General features: G+C 26.3%; 2 protein-coding genes across 4 annotated transcripts; both read left to right on the top strand.

Moving 5' to 3' along the window:
• The first annotated feature begins 151 nt into the window (after positions 1-151).
• Positions 152-15995, top strand: LOC107995758 (ceramide glucosyltransferase). Its single transcript, XM_062082230.1, has one exon. It carries the CDS (start codon positions 1390-1392, stop codon positions 2584-2586), a length of 1197 nt encoding a protein of 398 aa, XP_061938214.1. The 5' UTR covers positions 152-1389; the 3' UTR covers positions 2587-15995.
• A 5473-nt stretch (positions 15996-21468) lies between these two features.
• On the top strand, positions 21469-24235 carry LOC107995990 (uncharacterized). Of its 3 annotated transcripts, none has more exons than XM_017053831.3 (3): positions 21547-22104; positions 22229-22435; positions 23146-24235. In XM_017053831.3, the coding sequence occupies exons 2-3, from the start codon at positions 22276-22278 to the stop codon at positions 23595-23597; spliced, it is 612 nt and encodes a 203-aa protein (XP_016909320.1). In that variant the 5' UTR covers positions 21547-22104; positions 22229-22275; the 3' UTR covers positions 23598-24235. The 3 variants fall into 3 exon arrangements, with proteins under 3 accessions (XP_028521558.1, XP_016909320.1, XP_016909319.1); XM_017053830.3 differs by having other exon boundaries at positions 21548-22148; XM_028665757.2 differs by having other exon boundaries at positions 21469-22435.
• The last annotated feature ends 263 nt before the right edge of the window (positions 24236-24498 follow it).

Here is a 24498-nt window from a genome sequence, read left to right as displayed (position 1 = left end):
TATAAAATTGATATATGATAATATATCTAACAAAACAAATATCTATTATTTTATTATCAAATGATTCACTTATTTTTGAAAATATTAAAAAATCTATATCGTATGATAACACGTTCGAGTCTTAAATTTTTTTATAAAAATGGTGACTCGCGGGCGCTAGATGCCAGTTGACTGTAGCGGCCGTCAACGCGTTCAGTCTGAACTTAGTAGCGAATTAGAGCTGCCGGCTGTCACATGCAGCCAGTTATCCTGTCGACGCTTGGCGGTGCGTCGTTGCGTGTAAGACGCGTTCGATTGTTTAAACCGCTATTTTGTCTCCCTTTTGCTTTTACTATTCGATTTTTTGATTATAATCGGTTCGAATCGACCAACAGAAGTCTGATTATCGACATGACATGCATCGGCACGCGATGGCAGTGCCGTAGTTGCGGTTGGAATGGAACAGGACAAGGCCGCGTAGGCGCATCGTTATGAAAGGAAGCAGTCGTCCGTGAATACAAACTGAACGTCCTATCTTGACATTATATACATTTCACTCTGAAGGATTGATGAACTTCGGTTATTAAATGTTCATATGAAACACAGGAAGTGTCAATTATCGAAAGGCGTTGTACATTTGAGGTAAGAGGCAAAAAGGAAACGCTTTTATTCTGGATCCTATTTCATACAAGATATTTAGGGAATAAAAGATTGGCACTATTCAAGAACTATTAAAAGAAAAAACGCATCAAATACAAGGAACATACCGTCTATCGTGTGTCGTTAAAACTACCTGCATGAAAGAAGTGAAGTTCATGAATGTATTGGTGAAAATTGGGGAGGATCGTTGTTGGTGACGACAAAGAGGGTGCTTCGGTATCAGTAATTGTGAATAGAAGGGCAATCCTTGTCGCAGTGAAAAGTGAACAAGAAAGAAAAAAAGAAGTATATAAAGCCTGGTATATATCCGTCGGCACAGCGTGCCGGCATTTTCAAGTGCTAGTAACCGTGGACGCGGTTACGTAGCCACCGTATAAGCCGCGCGGAGTTAGTTAGTGCGTGAATGTATTGGAAGCAGTGGTCACGTCTTTCTCGTCGTCGTCACCGTTGTGATCGCCGTGAAAACGGTGTTACACTGTGGAAATTGCCAAAAACGCTACATCATCGATGGCCCGCGCGATTTTTCAACGGCATCCGTGATCGCGGCACGATGGAAACGTCGTCAAGAATGCGGCGGATGTCATTTACTCGTCCCAAAAGGATGGCGGGCTTTCAGATTATCATTCAAATTGATAGGTACGAAAGAATCGAATAATCACAAAACGAGAGAGAAAGAAGACATCAAAGTAGTGAGGTGAGCTAGGAGTCCTGGAGGTTAGGCCTCCGAATGTTTAGGATTTTTGCTTGAAAATGAACTCCATGATATATACCCTCTACGGGTTTGCGATATTTTTCATGATATTCTGGTCAGTGATGTGGATTGTTCATGTACTGGCACTGATTGCTGGTCACTGGAAACTACATCGTAAAATCACTCAAGTACCAACCTACGAAACGCCCTTACCCGGTGTATCAATCATAAAACCACTAATGGGCGTTGATCCGAATCTATTCAGTAATTTAGAGACATTTTTCACCATGCAATACCCACGTTACGAGTTATTATTTTGTGTGGAAGATGACTCGGATCCTGTGTTAATGTTAGTGCGTAAATTGATTGAGAAGTATCCAGAAGTGGACGCAAAACTTTTTATCGGTGGCTGTAATGTAGGTGTAAATCCAAAGATCAACAATATGCAACCAGCATACGAGGCGGCCAAGCATGAGTTTGTGTTGATCAGTGACAGTGGTATCAAGATGAAAGAGGATACGCTCTTGGATATGATTAATTACATGACTGACAATGTTGCATTGGTACATCAAATGCCGTTTACCTGTGATCGTGAAGGTTTTGCCGCAGCATACGAAAAAATCTTTTTTGGTACCGTACAATCGCGTATGTATCTTGCCGCCGATTTACTTAGGATAAACTGTCATACCGGTATGTCAGCTTTATTGAGGAAAGCGCCAATTGACGAGGTCGGTGGATTAAAGACGTTCGGTGTGTATTTAGCAGAGGACTTTTTCTATGCAAAGTCATTGACCGATCGTGGTTGGCGTATCACAGTGTCATCGCAGCCAGCGTTACAAAATAGCGGTCATTGTGAGCTACATTCATTTCAGGCGAGATTACGAAGGTGGGCAAAACTGAGGGTAGCTATGTTGCCAACCATGATTGTTCTGGAGCCACTTAGCGAGTGTTTAGTATTAGGTGCCTGTGCTTCCTGGGCAGCCAGCGTACTTTTTGAGTGGGACTCCCTTGTTTTCTATTTAGTACACATACTTTTGTGGTTCATGTTCGATTGGACGCTATTGAGCGTCGTGCAAAATGGCCCATTACCGTTCAATAAGTTAGAATTTGTATGCGGATGGTTACTGAGCGAAATCACCAGGCCTTATCTTTTCCTTCAGGCAGTTCTAGATCCTCTGATACAGTGGCGATCGCGCGTTTATAAGCTCAGGTGGGGTGGAGTCGCAGAAGAGGTTAAGGCAAAAGTGAAATATTGAAATATCGTGAAAAATACGTTCTTAATTTTTTTCTTTTCTTTATTTCTTTTCTCTTTTTCATCATTCTTTCCTTGTTTTTTATATGTATATACATTCATATACAGATCAACATCCACATCAAACTATACGCGTGGGTGTTTTGTAATATCTGATATATTATGCTATTACGCATATAGTACTTATTACGTTAGGATGAGAAAAAAATATATGTCATATACACAAGAAATGTATTAAACAGAAATATCCGTGCGCGCGTGTACACATATACGTACATATATATGATATGTTTACATAAAATAGTAATCACGACATGAGTGTATGCACGTGCAAAGTCATTTTTCAATTATTCTGCATATCATCTCTGCTGGTTGATTCTTAACGGTATGCTTATTTTTTGTGCAATGTTCTTTGGAAAAAATATAGCATAAAAAAATAAAACATTTTTTATTTATGATAGGTTAGAAAAAGAAAAGATAAAGTAAATAATAATTAATGTACATATATATAATCTTATTTTTTTAAGATCATTGTCCGAAACGGATAATCTTTATTGCAGTCGTTATTGCAGTATATTCAGCGCAAAATTATTGATACATTCTAATGAAATGATTTCTAAAAAAAAAAAAAAATATGATTGCGCAGGTTTCGCGATCAATTTAATATTTTATTGGTATTGTCATTATCAGAATATTTTCACGTTCGTTATCTTTATTATTGAAGTATTAATGTTAATATTGTTTTTGATTTGTAAATAAATGTTTATTTTTTTCAATATTTGGCATTGAAAATTATATAATAAAGATAAGAAATTTTTAATGAGAAATTTTTTATAATTAAATAAAGTATCGATATTTTTCATTATAAACAAAATTTGAATTGATAAAAAAAATTAGATTCATTTTCTTTTATCATTTTCGAGCCAAAGAACGGAAAGAAATTTTTACTGACATTTTTGTTTAGTGCCGGATAAATGTCCATTTTCATTTCACTTATATATTATTGAACATATATAAAAGAAAAGATAAGAAATACAAAAGAAAAGAAATAATACTTCGTGAAAAAAGATATCAAATTATATCAAAGATATATTATAAAAAAAAATTTCAAAATTTATAAGAATTGAAAATAACATTCAATTAATTTTCTTGTCTTTTACAAGAAAAAAAATTATCGATACATAGTCTAAGTCTAATTTAACTCCGCTGATGCTGCAATTTATCGTTTACGTAACGTATCACCTACATAATATATAGTACATATGTCCATGTGCGTTTATTGCATATATTCATAACACGCTGATCAATTTCATTGATTGGTCCTTAATACTGAAAAGATTAAGAGATTTTGAAAAGTCTAGTCTATATAAATAATTCGAAATGAAATTTCACTGATTGTGAGCGTCTGTGGTACTATCCAGTTTAAAGATAAGTGTTATTTGCTTTTTTTCTATATTCTTTACTCGTCACGAGTTTCGCGAAAATTATAAACTTTGCAACATTTCAAACGAAAGTATCGACCCTTTATTCTTTCTTTATGAATTATAAGAATTGTATTTGTTTGCGATTATATTGTTTAATTATATTGTTTCCTTCTATTGTTTCACATATTTTAATTATTTGCACAAAATGCAATCAACAAAAATAGTTTTCTCATGCTATTTAATTAAAGATAAAATCATAATGCCAAGATTTATTTAATTAAAATCTTCTTGCGTTTAGCAAAGTCACGTTGGCAATAAAAATGACATCTAGTTTGAAATTATTTATTTTAGTGCATTTATAAAAATTAACTATGTTTTTATTTCTAATAATATAAATACATATTCTAATAGGTAATTTTAATGAATTGTGACAAAAAATAATTATTCGAAAATTAATTAATAAAATAAAAATATGAATTTTTTATTTATTATCTAAGAAAAAATGAAGGGTGAATGGTCGAGATAATATGAAAGTCTATATATATATCAAAAGATGTTACATAAGCTTAGGTTTGTATTTTCCGCTTCTCAGTATTTTTAATTAATTAATTTTTAGTGAATAAATTATTTAAAAGATAAATTATCGAAAAACGTTTGACAAAACGTCTTTCATTAATTATTATTGTTAGGTTAGGAAAATGTAAATATAGACAATGCAGACTCTTCCAATTCGCGGAAGAAACAAATTTAAACATATCTAATGCCGTAGAATATTATCGGATTTGATGAAAAGTTGCAGATTCAGCAAGTTTTTTTGCGCAAGGAGTGAAGCGGTGTCGCTTAACGATAAAAATGAATCTAAAGCTTTTGAACCCTGACACTTTCATCAGTGAAGTGGTCAATTAATTGTGATATTTATACTGTCCCGTTCCACTACAGGACCAATAACTGTTTAACCCATGCCTCGTCATGCTTAAACGAAATAGTGTATGCGTTTAATTAACAGCAATTGCAACCGTACGATTTCGACTAGATGGGAGCCATTGTGATTTTTGGACCGTAATAGCCTGTAAATGATCATTATAGACTATATGTTTAAACTCGACGTACAATTCGATTTAGAGCTTGTATTTCAATTCGATGTAATTTGAAGTAGCTTCACGGAGTGAAACATCCAATATTCGATTTTAGAATTTTGACATTTTGTATTAAAATTTCCTAAAGTTCTTCATTTAATTGTATATACGAGTTCGTATTATAGGTTGATTCAACAAGACGCGACTATGGCAAAAATATCGATCAAAATACGTACACAAAAAGTTTTTAATACGAAGAAGTCAATATTTTCTTTCTTGCAATTTTCTTACAAATATTTGAAATACCCATAAGAATATCACTATTCGATAATTTAATTTCGTACCATAACCTCATTTATTCGAATAATAAAATTCCTGTATCGTGTTACTCACCGTAACCTAATATTTACTACTCGACAATTTCATTTCGTTAATGTAAAAAATAAGAGACGAGAAACTTTCAAAAAGTTTTATTCGAATCGATAATCGGGATTGAATCGAATACCGTTTATTTTCGTGCAAAGAACTCGTTGACTCGCGGAACGAGGGATCAATTGTGTCAGTTAGATTTCCCCTTGCGAATTACCTGGTGTTTTCATCCCGATAGAACACGGAATATCGGCTGTCCAAATCGTTTTTATTATGATTTATCGAAAGTTAAACGATTATTCCTTCCTTCCTTTCGCCATCGATTCGCATATATTTTCCATTCGATATTTCCCAAACGATTTAAATTTTCGAAATCACCATTTAATTATCCATAAAAGCACGTCATTTTTAAAATTTACGATTAAAGAAAAGAAAAGAAGAAAAAATAGTTAAAAAAAAAATTGTCGAAAATAGGAATAGTGGAAGAAAATGTATGTCGTATTTTTAAGAATAAATCAAATGGATTAGATTATTTCAACGAAAAAGAAGGGGGGAAATGGGACAATATCAAGAATGATCTCGAAATTTCTGGAAGATTGCTTTGCGCAAAGAGAAGTTCCTTTTAGAATGTATCGTGTTATCTTCTTGGATGCGATTAAAATTTAATTGAATCGACGTAAATTTTACTGGAAAAGCGAAAAGAAAATAACATTTATTCATATTTGATTCATGAGAATATATACATATATTTTCTCTGTATTAATGATTAATCCAAATCTTTTAAATTGTATAATTGTATTTTACAATTATAACAAAATCTCAGATATGGCTTATTTCATATGAAATATATTGTGAAATTTTTTTTTTAATTTATTTTTATAATTTTAACGTGCTGATTAAAATAGAAATCATTGTTTCTACATTTTTATATATAACAATTCGAAAACAATAGATCATGTCCTATGTATATACGAAAGATTCTAACGTGTCATTCCAGTCAAACATCTTTTTTTCATTACAAAATTTCACTTACTTTCTATTAATTATTGAATAAATACCATTCCCTGATAATTTAGAACGATTCAAATTACAAATGTAAGCCTAAACGAATTATCTTTTATGGGACAATATGATAGACTGTATATTTTTGTATACAAAATATGCTATTTGAAATCTTTGTTTAAGCGAATTTTATTAACTGTTTTAAAAGTTTCGTGTTCGATGATATCACAGCTGTATTAAATTTCCAATAATCTTATCGGAGACAATATTCTTTTTAATATCCTTATCATTTGCACATATTGCGTAAAGAACTTTTTTCTATCGTATAATGATTTATTGATCGTATCGATCGATATATCTAATCCCTAATACTTAATGCCTAATCTTAAATATAATCTTATCTTGACTTCAAAATGTGTAATTCAATTTTATAATCAATATCAAAATTATTATTATATTACATTATTATATCATTATTATATATTATTTTATTTAAAATTTAGAAAAAAAATGTCATCCATATCCTTGTTAATTTTTTTTTTTTTTTTTTTTTAGAAACTAATAAAGATATTCCATTTATTTTTCCCCCTAATTTTATATTTCAAAGAAATTAATTTTATATTTTTTTTTTTTGGTGACGATAATGAAAGATTTGTTGGTGTTCTTTCCAGCAAGATTAAAGGAATGCTAAATGAAAACATTCTTTCCACAAACTTAGAAAAACCTGGACTTGAAGTGTCATTATGCAAGTGCGTTTAATGAAGGAGCAATAATAACGGCTAATACAACAAGTGGCCATCAGATGGCATTATTTTTCTTGCAGTAGAAAAGATTTTCAGTATTTTTCTTATGGAAATAATTTATTGTTTCTTTTTTTTATTTTTTTTAATTTATTTTTTATTTTTTTATTTTTTTTTGTAAATACATTTTTCGTGATCGAAAATAGCCAATCAATATTTCATGTAAGATAATGAGACTAATTTTATTTTCCCTCAATGATTCACTATCTTTTTATTTGAACCTATCATATAAATTATACAATGACGTATGTTCGTGATTCATATAGACATCTATATATTCTTTTATGTAATACAAGTTTTATCGTATTTAATGTTTACCTATAAACAAGGTCATCGTTGTTTTATACGTGATGGAGATTTCAAATAATTTTAAAAAGTTTTAAATTATCTCTTGATATTATCTCTTTTCCAACTTCTTTTGAAGCTCGTCAATTTTTTATAAACAAGAACACTAAGTTGTTTAACAAAACAAATTTAACAAAACGAACGAATAAGTTGTGAAAAATTTAGTGTAGAACATCTTTTACGGAGAGACAGAGGACGACGCTGAATATGTCTAGGTTAATAATAAATTAACGTGATACATAATAATTGTGTACGCGTTAAACAGTACCATGACTCACGGCGTGAAATCTCTCACTTCCCTCTCTTTCTTTCGCTCGCTTCGATAGATAAAATATCTTTCAGTACTTTTTAAAATAATATTAGCTAAAAGATATTTCTGAAATTCGTCATAAATTGCACGCCTTTTAGAAATTTATTCGTCTAGTCAATAGTATTTCAAAAAATTTTTAATTTAAAAGGTTAAATGTCTAAATGACATTTCGCTCGGTAAATTAGATTTTATATTAATTATACTCGTAATAAATGAGAGCAGAGAATTTTTTAATTGTGAATATCACAAACTTTTGATGACATCGATTATCTTTATACATAAAAGAATATTTTATAAAATTCTAATTTCTAAATTTTCGATTCTTCAGATTCTTATTTTTGAGAATGAAGAAAGAATTTTTTATTTTATATTAAAATAATTGAATACTTTTATAATTGTAATCGTAATTAAAAAAATATATCCACAGTTGGTAATATCCACAATTGAAAATAATTGTTATATTTTGATGAAGTACACTGAGGAAATTACGTGTAATTATATATATAATGGATAAAATCAACAATTTTTTTGAAAACAAGTTATTGTTGAACAATAATATCTACTAAATTATCTTTATCAATTCTTTGTCGACTCACCTCCTCGTAATACAATCATGTTACACACGTAAGAATACTTGTTTACTATCATTACATAATTGAATGAATATTTTCTCTGTCGTCCGTAGTTCAGTCTTTCCACCAACAAGTATCGCATGATAAAAACACCTGACAAACACCTGGTCAATCCTGACTAACGAGCAAAAGTCGGAAATGCGGTTATTCCATTTCGTGACAAATAAAATTTAACAGATCAAATGAAATCATTTTCATGTTATCTCGATGACTAAACAACGGAGAATTTCGTGACATCGATTTTATTATCAATTCCTTCCTAGTATTTTATCATCTACAATCGTTATTTCAAGCTAATCTCCTCTGAATCATATCTATGAACATTCGGATTAAAAATTATTTAATCAATTTAAAACATCAAATTCAATGTAAAATATTTTATTAAATTGAAATTTAATATTTATTATTAAATTTCTCGTTATTGATATTAGCACGAATTGATAATTTTAAAACGTATACGTACGAATCAAACGTTCGTTCATAAGAAGTTTAACTATTTAAAAAAAGGTGCGGTCTTGGAGAAAAGTTCGGCTAACGACGTCGTAGAAATTGCTTCGAGCATTTTTTGAATGCGAAAAATGTTGACACTGGGCTGACATTTGGAACTTTCATTGAAGATGCTGCGCAGTTCATTAAGCCTTTCAGAGGATTCTTCGAGATCCAGTTCCGATTTTGAACACTCGAAATAAATGACCGAAATTGTTATGCAAAAAAAAAAAAAGAAAAAAAATTAATTCTGTCCAAGCGACAGCGTAGAAACATGGGCAAACGAGCATTCGATTCGCATCGTAGCGGATGAATCATCGAAGGGACACGCCAGACGATGAGAACAATACGAAGAGCAGGGTTGGCTCACTTATATATGGGGATAGCACGCGAATCAATTGAAAACATACATGCGTTCTAGTTATTAGTTATTGCTTATTTCTAATTCAATTCGTTATTTTAGTGAAATCAAATTATTATTTTGTTTATAATATTAACATAATGCATATAAATAAATAAATAGATAGATAAAACGAAATATAAGTTAGGTTAAAATATTTAATTTAAAAAGTTACAAAAAGAAAAAAATGATTCGTGATTGAAAGAAAATTATTTTTACGTTCTAATTCTCATTTCGAAATTCGAAGTTCGTAGATGAAATTGGAATTTCGTATATCGAGCACATACCAGTTGTGAAATTTCCCTTTCTGAGATCTATGTATATCTCAACAACGCGGCAACGTTCAAAGTTTTCGATGCGTTGTTTCGCGCGATCGATTTCAAGGTCCGTGGTTCATTCTTCGAGAAGAGGAAGCTGACCTCAAGGTTCTTCAAGTGCACTGCACTCGAAAACACTCGACTCTCTCGGTTTAAGTTTGTGAACTCGCCATCATTGATCTCCGTTCGATGAAGAAAGGCCATTGACCGATTCGATACTATTCTGCCATCTATTTCGCGAAAAAAATTGTTCTTTTTTTAACAATTTCATTGCTATAATTTTATCGTGAGAAATGAATCATTAAGAATCGTGAAAAAAATCATTAAGAATGGAGAATACTTTATACAATATGATTATGATATTTTATTTATGTTACATTTATTATTACACTTATCTTTGTGACCCTTATTCTGTACGAGTTATGTAATAATAATTATCGTCGACGAGACTTGTTTTATCACGGTCGATAATAAAGGCATTATATGTATATTTTAAAGTTTCAAATTCACGAGTATAGATATATATGATAAAATATTGAAAATTAACGACAATTATCTATTATTTTTACATATTATTAATAAATCCATTAATAAATATGAATTTAAATTTAAAAAAGTGATTATAAATTAAAAGTGCAATTTAATCTTTTTGTTTTAAAAGCATACATATTTCAACAAAGCATTATCGAAGTGAAAGATCGAGGCAATGTTGAACATAAATAAATTATATCTGGAGAACTTATTCTAACTAATTTTCTTTGTTATTGAAAAATTGGAACGGTAATCATAAAGAATCTTTGATCAGCTTTTCTCTCTTTTTTTTTTTCTAACTATTCCATTGACATGAATTTTTATTATTTTATATATATACATATATATGTATATTTTCAGTAATGTGCAATGAAATTGAACAAAAGAATTTATCTTTCATAATAAAATTAGATTTATTTTTTAAATATTGGAATTTAAAAATATATTAATTTAAAAATCTATTTATAGTAAAATTTATATTTTAAAGTAAAATTTGTTGCGATATTTCGCAATAAATTTTTAATATAGAATGCGAAAACTGATGAGAATGCAGAGAAGATATGGACTGAAATGTATACGTACTCGTAAACATCGACTGCAGTTCTGACTCAGACCTAACCTGTCTACTTAACTCAAGCATAATTCATACGCATAATTTAAAGCAAGTATATTATATTTGTGCATTTGGTTAAGTATTATTCAATTTTTTTTCACGCATATATATATATATATATATTTTTTATACATTGATTAAAAATGTCACATTACTTAACCTAAAAATCTTTAATTTATTTTATTCTTATCTACAATCGAAATTTGATTTGATGCACGGTTTGAGCATTCAGATATCGTGAACAATCTGACAATGAGTATCACGTGCGCACGCATATATGCATAATATGTATATGACATTAATTAGCTAGGAGGAATTTTATGCGTTTTTATATATTTGTTCTTTGTTACATTTCCTTTTCTTTTTTTAATATAATGAATCACGCGATTATACCGTACGATCGATCGTATAAATATGGAGGATTTAGAACTTTCGAAATTTATTCGAAATTAATATATATTTTTGTCCAATGGACATTAGTTATCGGTCGATATAGAAGTGATAAAATTTTTTTAATTGTGATGTTTCAAATTTCATTTCGAATATATAATTTTTTCTTTTTGTGATATGATGATTTGAAAAATCGAGTATTTATATTTATTTATATTGAATTGGAACGAATGAAAAAAATTGAAAGGATCAATTTATCACTTCAATGAGACACTTAGACCAATTTTCAAAGCTTGCAACCACTCTCTAATGATACTTCAATAAAAATTTTACAAACGTATCTTAAATGTGCTAAAATGCATTATATAGAATTTTTTGTATTTATGTTTTTTCTTCTGTTAATAAAAATAAAAAAAATGAAAAATCGACCAGTAGTTCGTAAATGTGTACGATGGAAGAGATATACTTAAGAGAGATCCAAAATGTGGCCAAGCGGAAGCAGCTGTGATCTGCTTAAATAGGATTTCCGCGCCTTATGTAATATATGTCATCGCGAAACGTCGCTGCGTCGATAGACATACATTTTATCGATTGATTTGTGTTTGACCTAGTGGTGCGAACCGATTTGAATTCACATACTAATTTTTAAAGTTTTTACATATGTCCAATTAATTTGATTTTATACATGTGTATCATATACATATAATATAATTATTAATGTATAGTATTAATACAGATATTATTAATAATAATATGAAAAAAATTATTAATAATATCGATATCATTAATGATTATATAAGAATTTATTATATAGATATGTATATACATATAAGAACGCATCAAAGACTTATTGTTATTTTTACTTAAGTCTATTTTTTTATAGTGTTTTTCCTTTGGCGCCACCTGGTACATTATTTAAGTATGAACTCGTTAGTCTAACTAGTCATTCGTTCAAAATTTCGTTCGCGTATCATGTCACTTCTTCCCGCGAACCGTTTTAAATCTTAGGCGGAATCAAATGGCACTGTGTCCGGCCGAGGTTTAAAAGTTTAAAGGGAAACGACGCCCACGCGTTTTATCGGACAATTTAAATGCTGTTTTGTAGTTGAGTATATCCAGGTCAGTAGGAATGTCAATACAAATGTTTTAAACGCAATTTTCATGCTAAAAATGACTTTTGTATTTTGATTTTTCATAACCATCGAAATTCGCCAACTTTAAAATGCAAAAAAATTCAATAATGGATATTTTTAATTATAAAATTAATCAATGATTTAATTTTAACGAATTTTTTATTTTATTCTCACTTTTATTTAAAATAAAACATTCCTTTGAATATATTTAATAAAAATTTGAAGATTCAATTTTTCATTGTTACTTCAATTTCAAAAAATACATAAATAAATTGGAATCTATAATTAAACAACTGAGATAATAAATATATATATAAATACAAATATAATTGAATTAAAATTCTTCTATAATTTTAATTTAATGTCAGTCTTAAAAAATTATTTAAAAAAAATAGATGAATATAATTCGTATTAAATCTATCAATCTTTGCTCAATTGATAAATCGAGAAATAAATCGATTCATTAATTTAATGTATAATCGATTGAATTTATCCAATTTGAATTTATCCAATTTAAATTAATTACGAAATAAGAAAATAAAATAAGAATGATAGAAGAAGAAGAAGAATAAAATCGATGATGTAAAGATTGTGATATAATTTCTAATTAGTTTTCCAATTTGGCAAATGTTTCTCTCTTGAACTTGTTCGCGCGCAAATTTGGATTATCTAGAGATTTCTTGATATAATCCTATTACCGTCATTGACGGTAAGCCGCGTTAAGAGGATTTCAAATCGTGTTATTACGCGTGTGGGCGTCCTGTTTCATTGAACATTCACGTCGAAAGACTTCCTTAAACGTAATCAAAGATATCGTTGTATCGCGCGCTTCATCTCGGTTTGTACATTCTTTCTTGGATCTCACAGGCTGAAAACGTCGGTAGAACGTACAATCGTTTTTATCGGCTATGTATTTGTCTCGTATGCGTGTGCTTATGCTCGTTGCGCCAACTGGTGTAGAACACCATAAGTGTCCAGTTTGCATGAGTTTACCGCCTTCGATTCGTTTGGAAAGGGGGGAAAAAGGAGATCTCATGAATATGGATTCGGCATTTGTTGAGAAGCAGCAATCGATGATTCATCGATACTTTGAAGCATGATTCTGTAATCTACGAGAAATATTTTTGCATTTTTGCAGATATTTCCACTGCTGATTGTTTTTGATTAAAAAAAAGACTATAATAAACGAAATGATAAAATTAATCATATATTTGACTGTCAATAAATTAACAAGTAAAAATTTCCATCATCGAACAGACTGCTTATCGAATACAGAAATATACGATATAATTGCATTGATAATCTATAGTAACGTTACGTTACAAGTGTTCATTATTCCATAATTAAAACTATTAAAAACAATTAAAAACTATTTTTTCCTTTTCATACTGTGATATGACTTTTCATAAATGGAAAAGTAATATATAACAATTTTTTTTCATTCTTTTTTTTTTTTTTTTTTTTTAAATAATTTTACTCTTGTTCAAAACGCTATATAAATATGGATCATATGCTAAAATAGACTTACGAAGCACATATAATCAAATTCGCCGAAAATTCGTTCGAATTTTTCTTTCCATCCAATTTCGACGAAGCGGTAAAGTAGAATGTTATGCGTTACTGATGCGGTATGCATAAATGAGAGAGAATGTTGCAGGAGGGTAGTTTCGATTTGAAACCAAGATGGAAACGTTCCACCGTTACATTGATTAACACTTTCGCTGCGATATATGAATCACTCGTGGCTTGTACATTAGTCTTACTGTAATTTTTCACTTTTAATGGTAATTCGCTATACCTCAAGCCGTGATGTGATTTATTGCTTAAGATAGTTTCACATGTAGTAACTATTACCATAGAAATAACGCGACATTACAAAAATTTTCTGTAAAAATCGAACAACAGGTATCTTCTAAACAAACAAAATTATAAAAATGTATTCGTAGCGAATGTGTTAAATAAAAACGAACAAAAATTAATGGTGACCATTGAGCATAGTGTATAACACGTACAGTACGTGCGCATATCCTGTAACCATAGCGAATCATAAAAAACAGAAAAAAAAAATGCTCAAGAGTGGATGGATTTGTACGCCATTGGAAGAAAAAAAAAGATATAGAATAAAGGAAATGATGAAAAATGTTTGTAAAAATTTATATTGTTAATAAAAAAGAACATACTTATTACTTATCTTAATAAGTTCTAACGCTCTGCTAAATTATGCAATTTTCATTTATCGATATATCTACGTATATATAAATAAATATATATGGAGATCTCATTTTATCAAACAGAAAAGTATGCGGAATTTTTTTATATTCATAAGTTTTTTCTTAAAACTAAAAAATTATTCATAGTTTTCTTTAAAACTAAAAAAGCTTTAATGTATTGATTCTTTTTTGATTTTTAAATAAATTTCTTTATTTAAATCTGTAAATAATGAGTTCTAATGATAAGAAAAAAACACATTGCTCTATAAATTATAATAATTCCGCGAGACTAATTTCTTAATTTTTTTACTGCCAAATAATAAAAGGTTGAGACATCGCGATCGAATGTTGTACACTCTGTTGAGAAAATCGATAGCCGGATGTAATATTCGATAGTAATGTACATACGTATCTACCGTTCGTTGGTGGTGCCTGAAATGTGAAATATCAATGGGATTGCGTGGATGTGCATTGAGTGTAGCGCGCTGATGCATGTATATACATCGTATCTCTATATGTGTGTATGTACATGTACAAGTATGTGCGATATTTGTAAGTAGGTAATATAAAGACTTAGGCGGACGTTAAGTTGTTTGCCATGAATGTGTGATCTGGGCATTAATAAATTATAATAATTTCGAATTTTTTATATAAAAATTTTCCATTTCCAATTAATATGTAAAATAACTTTCTTTTTAATTTCAATGCTCTAAATTTTTATAAAATTTTATTTAACGCTGCCTTTACTTATATATCGATGCTTTTATAAATTGTTTGTTTAAAAGAGTCGAAAAGTTGTATAGAAAAATTTGCGCATATCTAATGAAAGTATCATAGAATACTGTTTTACCGACACGAACGTCCGCCGAAAATCGAATGTGAACTTTTTTGCGATTTTCTGTACAATATTTTTCCGCAATTTTATTGCACATTCGAATCGCACTCTGGCAGAGAAGAAAAAAAGATACATAAAAAAAAAGACTAATGAATAGAAAAATATTTCGACAAACTTTCAAGATGTTTTTTCAAAATTTTCGATGTGATTCTTTTAAGCGTAAATTGTAATGAGATTGAATGAAAAGAAAAAAGGAGCGCAAATAAAGCATGGAGAAAAAAATGAACAAAATGATTACTCGCAGTAATTTGTATTGCGCGAAACATTGCCAATTATAGTTTATAATAATTTAATCCAGTGCGTATTAGGCGGATTCAAAATCATTTATCATTTTACTGTGTTTCTCGATCATTGTAAAATGACTTTAGAATCCGCCCGTGTTCAAAGGATGATATATACATCATCAAATAATAATAATAATACGTTCAAAAGAATACGTTCAACTGTACATGTTTATTAAAGTACCTGAATGGAAACCACTATCTTGTGTTTTCTCTTCGTCGTAAAGAACAGATCATGTTCTCACCGCAAGTAAACGATACCATTACATGTATTCTTGAGACTTCTCCCTTTTTTTCATCTCTTTCGTATGTCGTGTACGTATATGTGAGACAGTTTTACCACCATCACTTTCTTGTCCTCCAGTTTCTATCCGCAAATGTACTTTTTTATGTGCATATATCCGAGAGGCAAACTTCTCTTTCACCTTTATATTTTTTATCGTTTTTCCGTTTCTATCGCCAGAACCATATTGTTGAATATTTATCACAATAATGAATCAATTTTTTTCTAAAGAAACGTAGATTTGATAAATGTTCTATAAATGTCTAAAAAAAAGAATTCTTATCTTGAAACTTGTGTATCGATTTTTATTTTCATATCGTCGTATTGTCATCAAAAAAATTCCTATCAAGCAATAATCGATATATAATCGTGAATTTGAGTTTCGATAAATTTAATGTTCATGATAAATGATAATATAAATCGTAAAAAAAATTTTCCATTTTATTTATCTTCTTAACAACTGTCCTAGATAAATCAAATAACGCGATTGAATAGACAGATTTAAATAAGATACGTATTGATCGTTATATTTTATGAGAGAATGCATTGCATGATGATCATCATTATGGATCATCATGGACGTTGATCTCTATATCACACGAAACATTAATCCAGGTAATGCGATACACGTTTCATATTTCGGTACCAAAGAAAACTTATCGCGAATGATTTTGATATTATATGATATATTCATTGCATAATAAAAGTTAGAATTATAATTTGTGATATATATATTTTGTATAATGATATTTCGTTGATACAAAAACAGAAAAATTAATTTACTCTTTAACGAGTTTAACAATATACAATATCTTTTCTTTAATTTGTTTTTTTTGATCATGATACTCTAAATAATATATAAATTATTATTATTATTTTGTTTTGATATTTCTAATCATTTTGGCATTAATGAAAGTTTATTATAATTTATTTTTAATTACTCGATTAAATATATTTTAAATGTTATTTACACTTTGAATATTATTTATTATTTTTCTTTTTGTATTTAAAACACAAGGTCGCTAGCTATTTAAAAGCATTTTACAAAGTGCATCAATTCATTTCGACAAATTATTTACGTAATTCGTACAAATTTACGATTGCGCTTGATCTATCCAAGGCCGGAAGATGATATTTAAAGAAAATGCTTGTAATTCTTGAATGCATTATTCAAAGATTATTTTCATATTTTTATATGATAAAGAGTAGAAACATTTAAATTATCCACTTTTTGAATTTTATAGTATCATAACAGAAAATTAAAAGTATTTAAATTCTTAAATTTTCAAATATCAAGTTATTTGAATATATTCAAATTTTTAACTTTGAATTTCCAAATTTTAAATATGTACTTACCTAATTCAAATTTCTATTTAATTGAATTAATAAGATGTAACTATATCTCCTTATATTTGTGAATGCTTAATAGAGTCAAATATAACCTATACAAATATTTATGAAGTAAATTTTGAAAGTTATAATCTTCATTATTTATAATGTAAATATTAAATATCATTTAATAAAGTCGTGAACGAAAAGAAGAGAACAGGTTTATATGAATTGCACAGAAATATCCGAGAAACTCAATGGAGGGTTTCACTATGTTTCTCTTCAAATTTTCACTGTAAGGAGCGCATTGAACTAGATATCAACCGATAAAATTAACGATTTCACATTGAGTTTAAAGTCTGAAAGTGGAATTCATTAAATTTCTCTTCGAACTATTTCATTAGGGATGAACTTAACTTCTCTTCCGTGAAAAGAAAGAACTTATTGGAAATTGCTTTTCAATTTCAAACTTTGAAGATCATCCTTAATCTAATACTTTTTTCTCGAATACCATCAAATATTAAAGTATTCTATCTCTATCATAAAGAAATAATATATATGTTATTTACAATAACAAAAATAATAAAAAAATTTGATGTTAAAAATTATTAAAAATTTAAAAAACATTTTATATTTATTTCATTTACATTTATTTAATTTTATATTCATAGTAAATATTTGTCATGTATTATAATCCATGTTATCATTAAAAATAATAAAAAAAATGTTTATTTACACAACCACGTGAAATATATCATATAATATGCACGATATATGTAGCAAGCAGAAATACAATTGTATACATAATAAACAGAAAAATAATGGTTGTATATACGCTCTATCAAATACTATATCAATGACTGATAACAATAGTAATAGATCAAAACTTTTTTAATATTACAATGCCGAATGTCTAAGTTATTGAAATCTTGAGATTCGACTTGTTTTCAAGATTATAATTTTTCCTTCTTTTTTTTTCTTTCTTTTTTACTTCGTTATACGCATATTGTATAGAAGCATTATCGACTAAGTCGTTAATAAGTCAAGTATTCCGCGGTCACGTTTCTCAATACGAAATAAAGATTCATTTGAGCAAAAATAGATTCCTTTTCAACATTGTTGAACTAATTTTTTAAAAATTAAATATTTTCTCTCTTCTATTATTATCAACAATAATTTAAACGAATTAAACGATATGAATTTTCATCATCAATTAACAACGATACATGTTCATGATAAATATATGAATTTCATATTTCATATTTGAAGTACATATTTATATTTTATTAAAAAAAAACTTTTTAAAATATATCAACATCAATATCTGAAAATCATTCAAAAATTAATAGCGAAACGCAAATTTGTATAAATATTTTGTTTAATGAAAAATTTTATGAAATAATCTTTAATTCTGATTGTTTATAAATTAAAATATATTTGAATGATAAAAATTTAATAATATATTTGTGTATACAAAGTTGTTCAAATAATGTTCAATTTAAAATTAGGCACATGAATTTGAAAATAAATATTTTTTGTGCACTCATAAGTATATATATTATGTATAGTGTAGATTGTCAAATATTCAATTTAAAATTCAATGATAACAATCGCAAATGTATAAAATATTCGAATGATAGATTATTCATCTTTGTGATCTTTTTTTATGATCTTTGCATCACTATATTGACATATATTTTATAAAAAAATATTTACTCATTTAAAAAAATATATTAATATTTATTAAAATTGTTAATAGAGAAATTTTGATGCAAAACTTTTTTTTTAGCGTGGTAAAAAATAAAATGATGAAGATATTGATAATGATGAATTATCACTTGAAGATAATTTATTTTCCTTTTTATTCTTTTACATAATACATTTATATTTATACAATTATAGTTTACAATTAGAATATATCATAAAAAAAAAGTGAAATGTAAGCGAAAGAAGAAAATCTAAATAGATATACATTACCGATAGAAAATTCATAAAAAAAAATTTTTTTTATAACAGTAATTTTTTTGTGAGATAATTTAAATCCAATTGTAATCATTAAACAATGATTAAACTCTATACATGAAATAAAAAAACAAAAATCATAAAAACAAAATATAATATACAAGTAATTATAATATTGTGTAAGAAAATAAGATAAAAGGAAATAATTACTTAATAAATTAATAAAATATTACAATGAATATTTTTTTCTATAATGAATTCTTTCTCTTATTTTCATTTTTTATGTCAATAATATAAAAAAACTACTATTTTTTTTCGGAAATTAGTGTATAAATCGAGTTACAAAGAGTTATGTAATTAAATTTCAAAATAATACGTAAAAATATTAAATTTAAAAATCAAAAAATTTTATTATTTATTTTTTTAATTATTATTTGTAATCTTAATAAAGAAAATAATTATCTAAAAAAATATTTTATAATATAAGAAATACGAGACATCTTTTTATAATTTATTATTTCATATTTCATAAAATTCAAAATGTATGATGACATATCAATCATGTTGTTTGCCAAAATATAATAATAAAATTATATAATTATAATTATTGTTAAAATTTTTAAATTCTCTTACATTCTGAATTAAAAAGAATGATTCGTTAAATAATTTTTTATTGTATTTTTAATTTACTATAGTTTCATAATTAGAAAAAAAATAGATGTGAAAAAAAATAAACAGATGCTAATATTATTTTTTATAACCTCTTTTAATTCATATCTGTTAATATTATTTAATTATAAATGTTAATATATAAACTGTTATATTGAATTTAATTTAAATATTATATAAAACACGATTATTGGTGACAATGTATTTATTTTGGTGACAATGTATTTACATATGAAATTAAATAATATTATTAAATCTATGAATATCTATGAATATATTATATAATAACATATAAAACTATTATAATTATTAGAATTTTATATTAATTGAAATATTTTTATATTTTAATATAAATGTAAAACATTCACAATAAGTTAAGATTTATATAATCGATTATAATCTGTGAATTTTTAATAGATGGCAGCACTCTCCAGGTAAAACTTAGAATTCTACAAACGAAATATTTAAAATCAAGTTAATTAATCACTAATTCTAATAATTAACTATCATATCATTTTATTTATTTTATTAACTGTATCAATTATATTATTTTTATGCTTATATTATTTTTATTTATATAAAAAATTCACTAAATTATAGAAATATATAATTAATTTATATTATGCAAAAATAAATCAATTTTTATTTGTAATCTTAGAAAATAAAAAGCATGAATTGCAATTCATTGATAAATCTTTTTAGAATATCACTAGTAAAATTGAAATTTCTAATACAAAAGTTTGTATAAAATTTAGCATAATATAATGATTTTATATTGAATGCGCACGAACATTTACTGCAATTACAAGTTGTCAAGGGTAAAAATACTGCAGTACTACTGCAAAACTTTTAATAAAAGCATCAACGCTTCACATCAGTAATATATTGTCAGTCACGTCATTTTGAATGAAAGAAAGACGTTGACTTTCATATTCTTTCCCTTTTTTGCGCAAAAGACTCACTTTCCATTAAAAATTTTTTTGAATAAACGCCAAAACTTATATTTAATCTTATATTTTATTTTATATACAATTATATAATTATAGTTATTTATATTAATCCTATATTTCCTTCCTATCATCACTTTTTATAATATTTATTTTGTTCACATTATATAAAATGTTATAAAATATACATTATATTCTTAAACATTATTTATAAAATATAATTCACAAAATTATTTTTATAATTTAAGAACTTTTTTCTTTATTTTTAAAAAAAAATCATCTATTTTTTTATGATAAAATTTATATTATTATATAAATTATATAATTTATTATAAATTATATTATATAAATTTATATATATTATAAATTCTAAATTGTAGTAATAAAAATTTAATAAAAATGTTATACAGAAAAATGTTATAAAATTTATTAACTTAAATAATTAATTTTTATTAAATTATTATTAAATTTATTAAGTTTATATTTATGTGATAGTTAAAAATATGTAGTGAAAATAGCTTTGTCAGACCAGACTTTATATTTTGAGGGACACTTACTTTCATTTAAAAATAATAAAGAAAGAAAAAGTTAACTTAAAGTAACATAATGCGACTGCTATCTATCATATTCTGATCTATCATATTAAAATATGTTTCATGTAGCAATAAAATATAAAATGATTTTTACGATTATAACATTAAATAATTTTTGTCATCATCGCATTATGATATTAAATTTAATATTATAATATACCATGTTACGACAACAAAAATCATGATATTTAATATAGCGTGAAAAAGTATCTTAATACGAGTTTCGATAGACGGCACGGTAATGGCGTGTTACTTCCTTTCTTAATTTTTTCTATTATTTCCAAATGTGATATCAGACTCCGATATAAAATCTGACAAGACTGAGTGATTGAACACTTAAAAACTTAAATGAAGTAAATGATACTACATAGTAGATTTATTATCATTTACTAAATAGAATATAATGTTCGTGCTGTTATCTATATATATTTGTGTTATAATGAAATTGAACTAATTCGGAAAGATATGTACAAATTGTTAAGAAATAATGTTTAATTACCTAAGATCTGATATAATCTTACTTAGGTATTAATAAATTATGAAAGAATTATGAACTGAGTTAATTAAACGTAAAAGCACTTCTTCATATTATAATGTATAGAAATTTTTATCAAATTTAATATATTATTCAACTTTTTATATTATTCAGAATAATTAAGTCAAAAAACAGTATCTGTGGATGATCAAAAGTTGACCATGATTTGTTCGAGCAGCATACTAGCACATTTAGTGAAACTCTTTGTAACACTTTGTTGTATGAAAACTCTCAATAATACATATGATAAAACAAGTATCTGGTCCTTTCGTGCCTTTCAAATTCTACTTTCACATGCCATAGTAGGAGCATTCAGATTTGGTAAGAATATATTTATATATATTTTATGATAATTAAATATATTTTATATCTTAATACTTGCATAGCATATTTTTGAAGCAATATTATCTATATAGAATCTTTTAATAATATATCTTATATTAATGAGTTAATAAAAGTCAAACTGAAAATTAATTAGTAAAATTAAAGAAAATATATTTAATTTTTAAATATAAAACTTAAATAATAAAATATATATTATATATATATTTTAATATATATTCATTGCTATCTATGAAATATATAAGTGTCACTTTTATATAATATTTTTTGAAGAATAAATTTTTTACTGATATATAATTTTAAATAATTATTATATAATTAAAAATTATTAGAATTAATATAATAATATCAATTTTATTTATGTTTTAAAAATATATATGTAATATAAATTTGTAATATTACTTATTATAATATTACAAATAATATTTTTATTACTTATATTTTAATATTATAATAAAATCTCATAAAGATAAATGTAGATGAATAATAACAATGATAAATTACAATAAACATAAACAAATTTGATATTTTATAATATTTTTAAATCTTAGATTTATAGAGATATTTTAAAATTCTATATATAAAAGCAATTAATTCATATATAAAAAATATAGCAACAATAATAATAATTAATGTTTATACATATAATATAAAATATATTTATATTATTTTAGCAATGTTATTTTCAGGAGCTCCACTTTTTACATCAGGAACCAATATAATAAAATACTTAAGAATTTTTTATGATTGGTACTCTAAGATAGTGGATGTTATACCATTGGCATTGTTTACTGGTGGTATTTTACAAGGATATGGGATTAGTGAAAAAGTCCGACTTATAATACTTTCATTGGGCATTTTGCCAGTATTTTTTCATTTACAACCAAAACGAAAAGAAAACCAAATGAGAAGGCATCAATTATTAATAAATATTACTACTACTCTGCAATTGTTAATGATTATGTTGATTGGTTTGAGAAACAATAATTACAATGTTATTAGTTTAGTTATGTCATATATATTTGAACGTTTTTTTATTGATGAATTTTGTTATTATTATGATATCCCAAGTACTGATCTAACTCAATATTCTCTTTGTTTTGTAGAAATTTTTATGGTTTTGACATTGAATGAAATGTGATAAGAATATATATATATATTAATATAAGAATATAAAATAATAAGAATATAATATTATATCTTTTATGCTAGGTTCATAATGATGCTAATAAATAGCAGAGCAGATCAAGCAATTATAGATTGTTCGCTCAGTTTTTGGATAATTTAATTTTTACATATTTTTACATACCTTTTTTTGTAAAAATATCTGGAAAATATTTATTTATAGCTGTATATTTAATAACAAATAATAAAATAATAAAATAATAATAAATAATAAAAATTATAATAGAAAACATTGATAAAAGAATTTTTATATGAAAAACAAATGTAATAAAACAATGAACAATTAATATTTATTAAAAAATAAAAGGATTTAAAAACTTTACTAGTATGTTATATAAAAATTATGAGAAATTATTTAATATAATTGAACTATAGTTACATTACAACATATACGCTTTGAACTCATGAGCAAATATAACGTTTTCCGAATAAATTTTATTTTTATGTTTTTATGTTATGTTATGTTATATTAATCAATTTGATGCTGATTGCTTACTGTTCGCAAAAATGTTTATTGTTGACGAAAATAATTTGCAAAGAGCAGTATGAATGCAGCATTATATATTTATGAAAATAAAATTTACATATAATTAATTTGAATTTATAAACTTGTACGATAAATTCCCTAGAATCACAAAATGAAAATTTTTAGATAGAAATTTCTAGAATATTGAAAAATTACTATTATTAATATAAAGTACATAAACTTTTTATGTGAATAGAAAATTAAATTTCTTAATAAAATATTTTAAACAATTCTATTTTGTTCAAATTTGTATATTATAATACTAAATTCAATGCTAATAATATGACAATAATATAACATAGTTATGGCGGTAATATCGCGTAAAATATAT

Source organism: Apis cerana, linkage group LG11, assembly GCF_029169275.1.
Source record: "Apis cerana isolate GH-2021 linkage group LG11, AcerK_1.0, whole genome shotgun sequence".
Classification (NCBI taxonomy): domain Eukaryota; kingdom Metazoa; phylum Arthropoda; class Insecta; order Hymenoptera; family Apidae; genus Apis; species Apis cerana.
The sequence above is the reverse complement of the archived record's forward strand: the minus strand, read 5'-3'. Positions and strand labels throughout refer to the sequence as shown.

What these genes read in the sequence shown, in the direction of transcription:
- LOC107995758 (XM_062082230.1), top strand. Translation starts at nt 1,390, where the DNA reads ATGAACTCCATGATATATACCCTCTACGGGTTTGCGATATTTTTCATG.
- LOC107995990 (XM_028665757.2), top strand. Translation starts at nt 22,276, where the DNA reads ATGATTTGTTCGAGCAGCATACTAGCACATTTAGTGAAACTCTTTGTA. An exon ending in AGTAGGAGCATTCAGATTTG is followed by an intron (nt 22,436 to 23,145) that starts GTAAGAATATAT and finishes TGTTATTTTCAG; the next exon opens with GAGCTCCACTTTTTACATCA.